Source organism: Hetaerina americana, unplaced genomic scaffold (genome assembly GCF_022747635.1).
Source record: "Hetaerina americana unplaced genomic scaffold, ioHetAmer1.1.p SCAF_8, whole genome shotgun sequence".
Taxonomy (NCBI): Eukaryota; Metazoa; Arthropoda; class Insecta; order Odonata; family Calopterygidae; genus Hetaerina; species Hetaerina americana.
The window spans coordinates 76,857,012-76,871,449 of NW_027287427.1; the positions used below are offsets into that span (position 1 = coordinate 76,857,012).

The following is a 14,438-nucleotide window of genomic DNA, read 5'->3' on the forward strand; positions in this document are numbered from 1 at the left end:
GCCGCGCACAGTTTCGGTCGCATACAACGTAATTCATCATTGAGCAGATTAAGTCTAATCAAAGGGAACATAGAAATTTAATAATACATTAATTGTATTGTAGGAGACTTTGGATCTCGTAGAAACATTCAATTGAGCTCATTATATATATATATATATATATATATATATATATATATATATATATATATATATATATATATATATATATATATATATGTGTGTGTGTGTGTGTGTGTACTTCATTTGTTTAGCGCTGGTAGAATTTTTTAAATTATTACATGTTTTGAAATACGCACTTTTTCGATCAATAAGACTAAAGATAAAAATGAACCGATTGGCATACTATTTACCTCCTTTAATTATTTTCCAATAAAATGCAACAATTCAGAGGGTAAAAATCATTCGCCTCGACCAGGATCCATATGCAAACCCCTCGATATCAGTCCGAGTGATTTATCCAGTCAAGCTACCCAGGCGTCCTCTTATACTCCAAAATTCTGATCAAAATAAATGAATTTTACACTTGGAAATTGCTGCATTGTAATACGTATTAGGAGATGACTGTAATTAGAGTTACTGTAGCAGCACCCTGCGTAGTTTCTTTGTATGTATTTCCCATATACTGAAACAAAGAAGCAGAAAAATTTATAAGAGTGTTCATGAGTTTAAAGCCTCATATTTTCAATATCGTTGTGTAACCGCATTACTTCTAGTTGTATTTTGAATGTTTAGAAGCGTTTTTTCCAGTATTCATAAAAATATTGCTTTCTTAAGTAATTTTTGGTAGGTCTTTTTAAGAGGCAATTCCTTGTTTGGGAGAGAATTTTATATGTGAAAAAGAAGTATTCCCATCAATCCCTCACCCACATTAAATGTGATTTACCTTATGCTCTTTATGCTCTTGACAAAACTTGCTCGACGGTAGATTAAATAAAGATTTGAGTTGACATTTTTACATTTTTCAATTGCCCTTACTTGCTTATTAGAAAACTTCAATGCTTTTTTTCGTGGATCCTTAAGGACTGAAGTATAAACAGCTTTATAAAATAATAGGAATGCGTCGGAATCGTTTAGTAAAGCACTTCTGTTCATGTTCATGTTCTCCTGTAACCATTATTAACATAGAGTACATCAGTAAGAATTGGATTATAACGTATCACCGATTGATTCAAATTCCAGGTAAGCTCTGCTGGAAGGAAAATTTGGGTTATCAAGTTATGAAGACGACATTGTATCATTTTTTTAAAAATGATCCGGGATAGTTTATTTGCACAGAGGTAGAGGCATATTAAGCTCTTTTTAAGTACATAAAAATCTTTAATAATAATATGTTTTAACATAAATTTAATTTATATAATAACACTTGAGTTTATTGCAATTCCAATCCCAAATTAACACAGAAGTAAAAGGTAACCACTTTTACTTTTGTAACAAAATAAATATGTATTAAAAACTTAAAGTAAAATACGTTTTACGTAAATAAATGCTTTGGTTGAAAATATTAGTATACTTTTTCGAAGGACAGTCTACCGCCAGAATTTAACGCCACCGTCCTCCTTACTATTAGACAAGAATAACCCATGTTCACACGGACCTTATTAATCCTCGATCTCATGTGAATGTCAGCCATGAAATGTACACGGAATGATATTTTCTTACTTTATTTACAATACTTACCCATGCTCTTGAGTAGGAAATGAAGAGAGGAGATGTATTTATTAATACCGCATATACTATACAATTGCAATGGATTTAATGGGAATTTGACATTGGCATCCGGGGCTGAAAACATCCTGAAGTGACAGATGCAGGTTATAGACAAAAGACAGAGAAAGTGAAGATTGATACCATTTTTAAGTATTACAATCAACTGACAAAATTCTCAAAAGTTCCTGCCAAGGCAATGGTCATCTGTTGAAAATTTCGGCAAAAATTATTTATTTTATCTAAACTAGATAAAGCACACCAAAGATACGCTTCAGAATCAGCAATTTTTAATGTTGGTTTAGGTATATTTAAAGGAAATACTCGGTGAAAACTCGAGCGGAGATCTAGACATAGTAAAGCAAAAACATTCATGTCGATATTGGAACGAAATATCCGACTGTATTTAGTCAAATAAGTTGAGCATTTCACAAGGTTTGGTTATTTTTATCCATGAAGTTTCGTTTTTCTTATTGGCTGGCAAAGACTTTAAACCTTAAAAGTTCCCCACGCTTCTAATCTAAAACAATCATTCCCTGAGATATTATTATAAGAATACAGAATCTCCAATGCATTTTGATTCACCAACTCTTCTGTAGACTTTGATATTAAGATTGGTTTGCTAAATTATTGTTTATGTCGCTCTCGGTCCATTCGTGTGCTGAAAGTGGACTCAAATTTCAAGTATTTTCAGCTTTATTGTATGCTAAAGCTTATCTTCCACATTGTTTATACACAGTTACACTGAAACACCCTTTTCCTGTGCCAAGAATTGTTCCCAAAGGGTATATTACGTGTTAATTCGCATAAAAACTGTTCATATGGTACATTTGACTGAAAATATGGATGTTGGTAATATCTTTCCTAATTTTTTCACAAGGTGTAACATTTCACTCTTTAAAAAACACAACCTTAGGCCCGGGTAATATCAAGGAATAATTGTCAATACCGGCAAGCGTTTGGCTGTGATTTATACGATAGCAATTTCTACTTACGCTTATTGGTTCAACTCATTGTTTTATATAGAAACATTGACGGTTAAGCTTCCGGTCACCGTTCAGTGTTCACTGGAAATTCTAACTTGTTTTATTCGATGGATCAATCTTTCATCAAATCTGGATCCCAATGTTTAACGCGCAGGGTGTGATCCGCGACTACTATCGGTTGTTGTCGCCCAGGACGTCATCCAACCCCTCGCGCGGCTCATCCACGCACTTAGATTCGAGCATTGACGGAAGGAACTCGGACAGGGAGTCTGTGCAGTCCTCACCTCCTGAAGCCCTAAGGGCAGCGGAGTTCCCGCCCGTGTACGAGAGCGCAAAGGCCGTCGACGGCCTCGAATCCCCACGACCACCCTCGGCCGTGGAATTACCCGCCAACCTGATCCCCCGCGTTGCCCCCAGACCCTTGGGGTCGCCGCTCGCATTTCCACCACCACCTTTTTTGCCACGCCTGGGGCAACCAAAGGCACCCAGGAAGGCCTGCCGGAACCTCGCGTTCATGAAGCCGTAGGTGATGGGGTTACAGCAGGAGGAGCAGTAGGCAAGGAGGTGGCAAGCTGCGACGGCTGGGTACCCGCCGATGCCCGAGTAGACGGCGTGTGCCCCAAAGAAGGAGGCAGCCGTATTTAGTGCGTGCAGTGGTGTCCAACAGACGAAGAACTCTAGCACAAGGACAAAGAGCATGCGGATGACCCTTCTCTTGCTCCGCAGGGACCGCTCGGCGTCGCTCCGCCGGAGTTCGCCACTCTCCTCGTCGTCGTCCGATTCGTCGCTATCGTCGGTGGGCTCGGCGGCGTAACGCCCCCGGCGGAGGTGCCACCGGTCCCTGGGCGGCTCGACGTCCTCGCCCCGCTTCCGGCAGCAACGCGTGGCCGTCGAGCCGTTTCGCTCCAGGTAGACCTCGGAGACGCCCCCGCCTCCTGCTGCACCGCCACCCGCGGTTTCCAAATGGCGAGGGCTGGAACCTGGGCAGGGGAGAACAGCGGCGAAAAATGTATTATATATATACATTCGAGCACCGGAAACATGTTCCGGTGGACCGGTGTTCGGATCCCAGTCAAGGAAATATTTTTACTCTTGTGATCCGTTCGATTCCGCCTTCCCCACCTCTCCAGTGTTTGTCCTTTATATGTGTTCCTATCCGTTTTCCTTATATTTATTTCCATGCTAAATAATATTTGTTCGTTGTATGGCGGGATTTCGAGTGGGAATGTATGCAGATATATATATATATATATATATATATATATATATATATATATATATATATATATATATATATATATATATATATATATAATTATATAATTGCACACCATGTCGGTCCAAAAGGTATAGCGAATTTTGAATTTCCGCGGGTTGCATATATTTGATCATTGATTTTTTGTGGCTTTATGTATGGTTCTTATGTATTTCCCTAATGCATATTGAATGGTCCGGTATTTTTTTACTGCCGTTTTGAGGGGACGTGTTTTGTATTGTCTTCGATTTTCGTCTGTTCCAGAAAAAGGATCAGAGAATCTGTATCAAATTTTTTGTTAAATACGAAATTGAGTGCGCGGACGCATTCCAAATCTTGACTGCGGCATATGAAGATGGAGAGCAAACCTTGAATCGGAGCAACGTTTAACGGTGGTTCAACATGTTCTCAGAAGGCCGTGAAGAAGTGAAAAACGAAGAGCCAGCCGAATCTCCGGGCACGTCAACATCACACGAAAACATTGATGGAGTGAAGAAGACATTATTGGCCAATCGTCCAATCACCGTTAGAGAAATGGCTGAGGACCTAGATATATCGATTGGCTCGTGCCATTCGATTTTTACCGATTATTTGGGCATGACGACGACGGGTTGCCGCGAAATTCGTACCAAAATTGCTCAATTTTGACCAAAAACAGCAACGCATTTACATTGCTAATGAGGTGTTGGACTCTCTCCATGACGACCCAAATTTGCTCCTCTCAAATGGGTCATATGGTGACAAATAGTGGGTTTATGGTTGTGACGTGTAAACTAAAGCTCATTCATCCCAATGGAATCTGCAGCGCGAGGCAAGACCAAAAAAGGGCGCCAAGTTCGGTCAAATGTGAAAGTTTTGCTTACAGTTTTGTTCGATTGCGAGGGCGTGTTGCATCATGTGTTTTTGCCACAGGGTAGAAAGGTAAGTAAGCAATATTAATTGCAATTTATGCGCGCTTTATCGAAGCGATCCGTCACTGGCGCCCGGATTTGTGGAAGAACAAAAATTGGCTTTTGCACCATAACAACGCCCCTCCTCGCACACCGTTACTTGTGCGCGAATTTTTGGCCAAAACCAACGCAATAATGAAGCCGCAGCCACTGTATTCCCGAGTTCTGGTCGCCAGTGACTTTTTTTGGTCCCAAAACTGAAGAGGCCCATGAAAGGACGACGCTACGCTACGATTGACGAGATAAATACTTAATCGAAGGAGGAGCTGAACAAGATCACAAAAAATGATTATTTGAAGTGCTTCGAAGATAGGAAAAAACCTTGGCACTAGTGTATTATATCTTATGGGGATTAATTTGAATTGGACAAAATAGATGTACATGAATAAATAAATAATAATTTTTGAAAAACAAATTAGTCGTGATGCTTTTTGAAAAGTCCTCGTATATACATGATAATACAAGTATACATGTATACCCGACTGATCATTATTATTATTATTAGGTAATCTACCGGTTAAGGTAGGTTTTTGGATGGACATAATTACTAATTTAATAATCTGTTACCCCTAGCAAAACACAACATCCTACTCTACATCATGTCCCTCTTCAGCTGTGAGTACTTCTTTCCTTCCTTCATCCCATCCAACATCCCTATCCTGTTCCTTCCCTTTCCTCGTTTGCCTAACATTATCCCCTCTATTACAGTCTTCAACATCCCACTGCTGGTCAAAACCCCCTTCAGCCACTTTTCCTGCAACCATAGGATTTCTCCCAACAAACCCCTCTCTTCGCCCACCATACCAAGTACTTCCTCATTTGTTTTCTTCTCTGTCCATTTCACCTTCTCCATTCTTCTCCACACCCACATTTCAAAAGCCTCCAGTCTACATCTATCCTCCTGCTTCAATGCCCACGTTTCCGCGCCGTAAATAGCTACGCTCCATATCAAAGTTTTTACGTGTCTTTTCTTAACATCCTATAATCATTAAATTTCCCCAATTCACTCTATCAAACGCTTTTTCGCAATCTACGAAGCTGGCAAATACCTCCTGGTTGTGTTCTATATTGCTCTCGATTAATAATCTCATTACTGAAATGGCATCACGCGTAGCTCTCCCCTTCCTAAACCCAAACTGATCATCCCCTAAGTAATCATTTTCCCTACTCTCTATCCTTTTGCTTATGATCCTGAGAACAACTTTTGCTGCGTGGGATATCAATCTTATTGTCCTGTAGTCCTCACATGATGTAGCCTTTACCTTTTTCGGAATAGAAACTAAAACGGATCTCACAAAGTCTTCCGGCCAGATTCCTTCCTCATAAATACTACGGATCAGCCCATATAGCCTCTTCCTCCCACATTTTCCTAAGCATTTTCAATACCTCCGCGGGAATGTTATCCACCCTCATGGCCTTATTTAGTTTCATCTCCCTAAATGCCCTTTCTATGTCAACGTCTAGTATGCCTGGACCTGAGCTATCTTCCTCTACGCCATATTCTTTTTCAATGTCTAACTTTGTTGGTCGAAGTTCTTTACTAAATAGTTCTTCTATATACTCCTTCCATCTCTCTTGGATCTTGCCTGTGTCAACCATTATCAAACCCACCTCATCTCTAACTGTTAGCATAGATCTCCCTTTCTTAATTCCCGATAAAGATTTAACTGATTATTGACTGATCATTATTCACTTTAAATTTCAATGATAAAGGTTATAGTACAGTTTGTCATATCACTGGATTATTGATTATACACGCGTACTTCAAGGGAACACTGGTCAGTAAATTAATAATAAGCATTGCGCGCTTCAGCAATAACAATGCTTAAGTAAGTTAAAAATACAAGCACGAAAAACTGTGATGTAGCTTTCGGGCCTTATATGATTGCATATAAATATTTTACTCTTATTTTACTTTTATTTTACGCTGCCTTTCGTGGAGACTACATTCTGCAGTTGCTACGGTAACTATGAAGGGAAATTTCAGGTTTATTGCTACTGTTTAACAAGTGTGCAGTGCCTTTGTAGAGTTAATTTGTATGTCACTCCGGGGAAATAATTCCGAAAATACATTTTATGGGTGAGGGCTTGTTTAACTTGTTTCAACTCTGTGGCTTGTAAATGTCGTACATAAAGTTATTTGGTCCATTCCCTTTTCCATCTCTATCCAGTAGGCAGTATTACTTAATTAGGAGGTATGCTTTCTAGTGTTAATTACTTTCCTATGTTTCTTTTGTCCGCCACAAGCCTGAAAAAAAGTTCACTGAAACATCTTCAATGGTATCATAACACCGTGCATGTAAATTACAATTGATGGTATTGAAACAGAAAAAGAAGGAGCGCGGGAAATATGGTGTAACGGAGGAAAAATGAAGATTAAAAGAGCAAAATTAATCATCAGTGACGGCTTCCTTTTTTACACATGTAATGCGTGAATAATTTGAAATCAAAAAGCATTGAAAGTAACATTGTCTTTATAAATAGCTCTAGGAATGCCTCCTGCTGTAGCTGTGATCACGGGCACCTTTAGGAGTAGATACGTAATTTGGGTAAAATTATTATTTTCATGGAATGGAGAAGAGTGAAGAAAATCCCGACGTCGCATTTCTCTATTCACAATGAACGGTGCCACAGGGCCACTCACAATTTAACACCCCATTGGACGTTAAATTGTGCTCGTGATCCACTCGGAGTGTTCTCCAGATGACACCCTAGCAGTGATGCCTCTTAAGAATTCTGCAACTCCAAGGATTTGAACCCGGGCCCTCGAGGTTGAAAGTCTCCGCATTACCTACTGCACCAGCCGAGATGTGTGGAATATTCTAAATCATACACGGGGAATACCACAAAAGATTAAAACATAAGATTGAAGAAAGTGTATTTGCAAATATTTCTTCGGAATAAGGGGGAAATAAGAAAACGAATTTTCCTTTCAATAGATTGATCTGCACATGTTAATAAAAAAATATCCATTGCATTGATCTACACGGAGGCATCGAAATAAATTATTCTGCTCGCCAATATATCTATATTTTTTGGCATGAAATTACCTGGAACTACATTGAATTATTTCATGCTCATCTTACAACAGCCTGTGAGTGCGTATAGTGGCGACGTCTCCTCTTTCACTGCCACAGCCAGGCCTTATATTTATGCACTCACTCAAAAATGACTATCCACAATATATACGAGAAATAATTTGTATCTTCTAACCAAACTCTACCAGGAAGAACGGAGGGTATGGAGGTTTGTATAGTTATCAATTTGTCGGCCATTCCTCAGAATCATATGCAAGATTATCTGCCCCACGTGGCGTAGGCTCACCATCCGGTCCTGCAGGCACTCCTCTCGCAGCCGCCCCTGCGTCGCTGGGCCTGCCTGCCCGACTCCTCCAGGCCCTGTTTCTCCGCGACGATCCCTTCCTCGACCCTTTCCGGGCCTTCTTGCGCTGCGCCCTCTCCAGTCGCATACCTCGCCGAAGGGTCCGCGTGATCAGGGAATAGGTGGCCGTTAGGATGGCTAGGGGCAGCACCAGGAGGACCACATCCAGCAGAACGTTGTAGGCTCTCTCAAAGTCCAGCGAGGGCCACCTCTCGCGACACTTGTGATGACCTTCGGGGAAAAAGGTGAGAACAATAGGGAGAATTAATCTTAGCATTGGAGTTGGAAATAGAGTTATTTTACAGGGATTAAAATTTGATGTGATATATGAAATCATATATATATATATATATATATATATATATATATATATATATATATATATAAAATATATATATATATATATACATACATATATTATATATATATTATATATATAATATATAATATATATATATATATATATATATATATATATATATATATACATATATTATATATATATATACATATATTATATATATATAATATGTACGAGGGTCATCCGGAAAGTAGTACCCGTTCGTGCCGCATGAAGTGCTGACGACGCGAGTAGCCGCTGGACGAGGTCAGATAGCTTCAGTGGCTTGTCTGCCTTCTCTGAGCCAAGTTGCGTGACGCTAGCATTGCCTGTGTTGTTTCTGTGATTGTTTACAATGTTTAAAAAAATTGAGAACGCCGCCAGTTGTGAAGTGAGGGCAGTGATTAAATTCCTCAATGCAAGAAACGTTCGCCCATGTGATATTCATCGCCAATTAAAGGAGGTGTATGGAGACAATGTAATGGACGAGTCGTCTGTTCGGCGGTGGTGTCGCAACTTCAACATGGGGAGGGGGAACACACACGACGATGAGCGTTCGGAGAGACCGTCTGTCATTACAGACCAACTGGTGAGCTCAGTTGACGAATTCGTGAGGAACGATCGGCGCGTCACAATTGATGACATCTGTGAGCATTTTCCCAATGTTTCTCGAACAATTGTTCATGAAATTGTTAAACACCATCTGCATTATGCAAAAATTTGTGCAAGATGGGTCCCTCGCGTATCTCAATGAGCTGGCGGCGAAGGACTATGCAGCAGGAATACAGAAACTTGTCACACGTTATGACAAATGCCTTAATTTGCTTGGAGATTATGTTGAGAAGTAGTTTAAAGTATCCTCTTTCAAATAAAATTTTTTATGTTTGTTGATATTTACTTTTGTGTCTTTATTTCACGAACGGGTACTACTTTCCGGATGACCCTCGTGTATATATATATATATATTATATGTATATATATATATAATGGGCTGACACAACATAACACAAATAGAAAAGAATAGACACATATAAAAGAACACTTGAACACTTACACGGTAAATTGTTCGAGCTTTCGGCCCTCTCAGGGGCCTTCTTCAAGAGAGACTTCAAGAGAGTCTCTCTTGAAGAAGGCCCCTGAGAGGGCCGAAAGCTCGAACAATTTACCGTGTAAGTGTTCTTTTATATGTGTCTATTCTTTTCTATTTGTGTTATGTTGTGTCAGCCCATTATTGTGCCGCTCGTATGAGTTTTTCCGGACAATTGTTATATATATATATATATATATATATATATATATATATATATGATATTTTTATCATTCACTGTTTATTATGCATAAATGTTAATAGTGAAGGTTATCAGAGTAAGGTGCTCACAATTTATAATTCCCTTGTTTTTTGTGGTATGTTATATACATGTTGCAATAAGATAGATACGTAGCCTGAAGAGTGTATGCGGCCAATTGTTCATAACCTTTTGCCATTTTCAGGTGCTGTTAATAATAACATTCATGTATATATGTATTTTTTTAATAATTATTGGGAATCATGATATGAAACAAGCACTAATTGAAGTATTACTGTACCACTATTGCTCAAGATTGCCTATTAAGAAATTGTGGTTATCGCTTTCCTTCTATCGATACGGATTGTGTGCATGGCTAGAAAACATGCGGGGTGAAAAAGGTTCATAAAAGAAGGCAAGGTAAAATTCGATGCGGAATAAAAACTATAATTATTTGAATGGTTAAAATATTTGCCCCAATTATCAACCTTGTAGTTCAGAATTCTTAAAATTTACAAAAATAGTCCCTGTTTGTGATCGTCTTAATAGTAGTTTTGGCTTTTTATTTGTAAGCGGAGGGCTCTCTCATAATGTTTATCAAATCATTTTAGGTGCACTTTATTTTTCTCTTGGATGAATTTTTGTTTATTATTTGCATTATAGGACTCACCATTGGGTTATCGTCTGCCTAATCGTTTCCAATTGTATATGTGCATTGTCGCACTATATTGTGTAATGAATTAGCACTTTTTTCAATTGTTTAATCACTTTGTGATCTCTTCAATTCAGCATGGCACGTTTCTCCTAGAGTATTTATTAAATGTTCTAAAAATTCTTTGGAAAGTGACTTTTAATAAAATTGGATCGTTGCTATTCGATCGATTATTTAATTTATTTTATGCTGAAATATATTTGTTAATGAATTAACTACTCAGGGTACACACAGTTCATTCAAACATTTATAGTTTACAAAGCTAATGAATGTGGATATGTGGTAATATAAATTCGGCAAACTTGATATTGGTTTAAAGGGAGGAATTCAGAATTGGAGAACCATCCTTTAAATGGTGGAAAATATTTCCCTTCATTGCGTCATGCACACACACGACCGCTTTTTTGGTCGGTTTTGTATCGATTGCGCTACCTGCGCGGAGTCCTCTGCTTTTAGAAAGAGCCCATCTTCGCGGCGAACCACCGTTCCAGAGAACGAGAGATATAGATTCGTGCGCTACGGTTTCTTTCCGTCTTCGTCCAATTTCCGTCTGCGTAATATTTCCGGTAGAATTACTGGAGGGGAAGATGACGACAACTCTGAGGCGATATTTCATCGATTTAGTGATTCTATTTCGGCTAGAAGAAAGTTGCTATGCGCCTGACGATTGGCTTATTCTGTTATTTTTTATCCTTAGTCCATTTTTTTGGTTATATTGGATTATATATATATATATATATATATATATATATATATATATATATATATATATATATATATATATATGTAATATATATAATTATATATAGAATATATCAAAAATCCAGTACATCTTTTCAGCTATATATTCGGGTGGCAACTATAACGCTATTTCCCGTGCATCGTCTACATTTTAGAAAATGTAGAAACATTTGACAGAGAAAATAATAATAAACTGTGGAGGTAGTATTGAATTCAAGCGTCAAAGATTTATTAAAAAGAATACATTTTAATATCAGCAGGCATTGCATAAATATTTTGGCTGCGGATATCATATCACCATCTATTTATCTCGATACCTATTGCTTGGTTATATTTTAGCGACATGTAAATCGGTATTTCCGCGTGAAAAAAAATGTTGATGCATAGAGTGGCTAGCGCTCCTCATGGTTGCGGTTTGCCTATCATAATAATTAGCATTCAATGATAAACATAATTGGAATCAAAAATCACATTAAAGTAATGAAGATGAGGGTTTTGGATCAAAAATATTCTGCCCCAGTTAATAAAAACAGTAATGCATAAATTCACCAACCGCGGTTTAATGGCCTCCATAATTCCTCATGACTGAAGTCTCCACAGCAACGTTCATATATCGTATGATATTATATGCAGAATATTGTTGATAAAATTTCTTCATGATATTGGAAAATATTTCCTCTAGAAGAGCAGAACTATTGAATGTATCTTATACAATGTATCGTACGTTTGAATAAGAATATTTCACTTCATGCATCTGCTATTTTGGTAATTATTATTTTTCAGTCAATCATTTGGTCATAAGTTTTTCGAGAGTTAAAAATATTAGTTTCAATATTCAAAAACCATTCAATTTTACCGAAGTTTTTCCAGTTTTTCCGTTTCAAATCGTTCCTTGGGTATCATCAACTGCAGAAATAATTTTGAAGCAACAGATTTTATTTATTTAAACCGTAAAAATAATTTAATACAACTTAAACGGTGTTTTTATGCTGCACATCATCAGTGAATCTATAATAATTTAACAGGAAGAAGCCTACAACAAATCTCCACGTAATAACAATTTATTCACGGCCAGTTTCGGTGCACTACATGGTTTTCAAGGACTTGAAAATGATGTGATACATCGAATCTATTGTTTATAAATTTTAATTTAGCAGAAATTTGTAGCTGTCTTCATCTATATTTCATGGAACAGTTCACCTTTATTTGTAATTTATATAGTAAATAATTTATTTTGTAGATTAACTTAATACTTGAACTTTATGTGGATAGTTATTGACTAAATCACATTTACGAAATCTTTCCTCGATAACTGTTAACGTTTTCTTGGTGGTATGCTAGTTAATTCGTTTTTTTTAAGGTTTTATTTCCCCATTCTCGTTAATACTGATTTATAAACTTATGTAGTAGATCAAATCGTATCAGTCAGTATCTGAATTAGGGGAAATTAATTCAGATTAATTGAAATTATTAGAAATAATTTTTGATTTGTGAGTGATGTGCTCACAGTCGTTGAATACATTTCAAGGAAGGTGTGCGGGAAAGATCTCTTGGTACTTACTCATTTTGCAAGGTACATTTTCTTTTTCCAAAATCGATATTGAGAGTAGTACTAACTCTGGTCCTTTTCATCAAGAAATTCGCAGAATCTTTACGTTAAATTCACATATTAACGTAAAAGTGCACATAGGTGCGGATATGAGGAAGCATACGTCCACGTTCAAAGGCAATCAATTTTAAAAATGATGATTTTTTATTTCGTTATATTGCTTTGATTAAAACGATTTAACAAAAATGGGTATCTTAATTAGTCGTTCACTAATTTTAAATTTTGTATTAGTTTCAAACTCCTTAGCACCATTCACATCTGTTTTCCTTTTCAATGACTTCAATAACAATCTCTACAATTTATTTAAATTTAATTGTCCCTTATATGTACATCTTCTGGCCTCTTTGAATACCTCTTTGAAATAAACCCATCTCATATGATTTTGTCTTCCAAATTACTTTTCCCAATTTTTTCACACCCAAATCCTTTAAATCCTCACGCCTCCTCAAACACTCTCCCATTCATTTTTACTGTGCCAAATTATAAAACCTCAGGATAAATATTAACATAATAAAACTCACTTTATTCACTCAATTTATTATAGGAAATGCACGAAGGGCCAGTGTTTTCTTGGAATTATATGAATTGATTTAGCATTGGCATAAATCATGGTCAATAAATTACTGGACCCTAGTAGGAATTGTTAAATTTGAGATATTACCGACCTATTTACCTAACACGCATTATGCGAATGAGACATTGCAGCACAGGGGGTAGCGCGTAGGATACAAGAACGCAAAGCGTTTCGTACGCGTTTCTTACACGTATATCCTACGATTAGGAAACGCACGGTTTGGTGTAGTTGGTAGTTAAGAGCGTAGGCCATCTTCCGGTGAAAAAAAATATTGAGGAAAATATCTCAAGAACAAGCAGATGATGTACTTGTATGTAAATACCCAATCCGTCCGCTCGCTTTTATAAAATTTGGTAAAGATAATGGCAATAAAATCCGTGATACGTCTAATTACTTCCTCAATGGCCACAAACAAAGTTTTAGACGGAATAAATACTTTCCTATTAAATTGAGGAGGCATAAAAATTGAAATGTTTGATGTAGGGAAAATCTATGAAAGAACAAAGGTAGATCTGGCCAGAGGCAATACAAGTAGGCTCGCGAAATAAATGACAGCGAGATTTTTCTGAAAGGTTTCATTATCTACAGAAAAGAATGGGCTAGGTGGAGGATAATTCATACCAGTTATTTTAAAACTTAGTAGTTTTGTAATACATGCGACGACAACGGTATCGAAAATTATTGATTGCGCTTACGTAAAGAATTAAAGTCACAAAATCTTATTCATATACTAATTCTACCGGCCTCTTGACTTCAATATAGACATTCTGTCAAAGTTTTGAGTTCGAATATTTAAACTTTGCCAAGAATAATACCAATATATTCATAGTTACTGGCGACTTAATCTGCGAAAAAGTGATCGAGACAACTATTAATTAAGAAAACCTGCAAAAATCA

The 14,438-nt window shown here is 37.3% G+C and overlaps 1 protein-coding gene across 1 annotated transcript in view; it reads right to left on the minus strand.

The window, feature by feature from the left end:
• Window positions 1-2,864: 2,864 nt before the first annotated feature.
• Window positions 2,865-14,438, minus strand: part of LOC139698147 (cholecystokinin receptor type A-like) — a 460,304-nt gene continuing 448,730 nt past the window's right edge. The window contains exons 4-5 of the mRNA XM_071597070.1: window positions 8,338-8,510; window positions 2,865-3,560 (exon numbers count right to left, since the gene is read on the minus strand). Coding sequence (XP_071453171.1) covers window positions 2,865-3,560; window positions 8,338-8,510 — 869 coding nt within the window. The remainder of the gene's footprint in view (window positions 3,561-8,337; window positions 8,511-14,438) is intronic.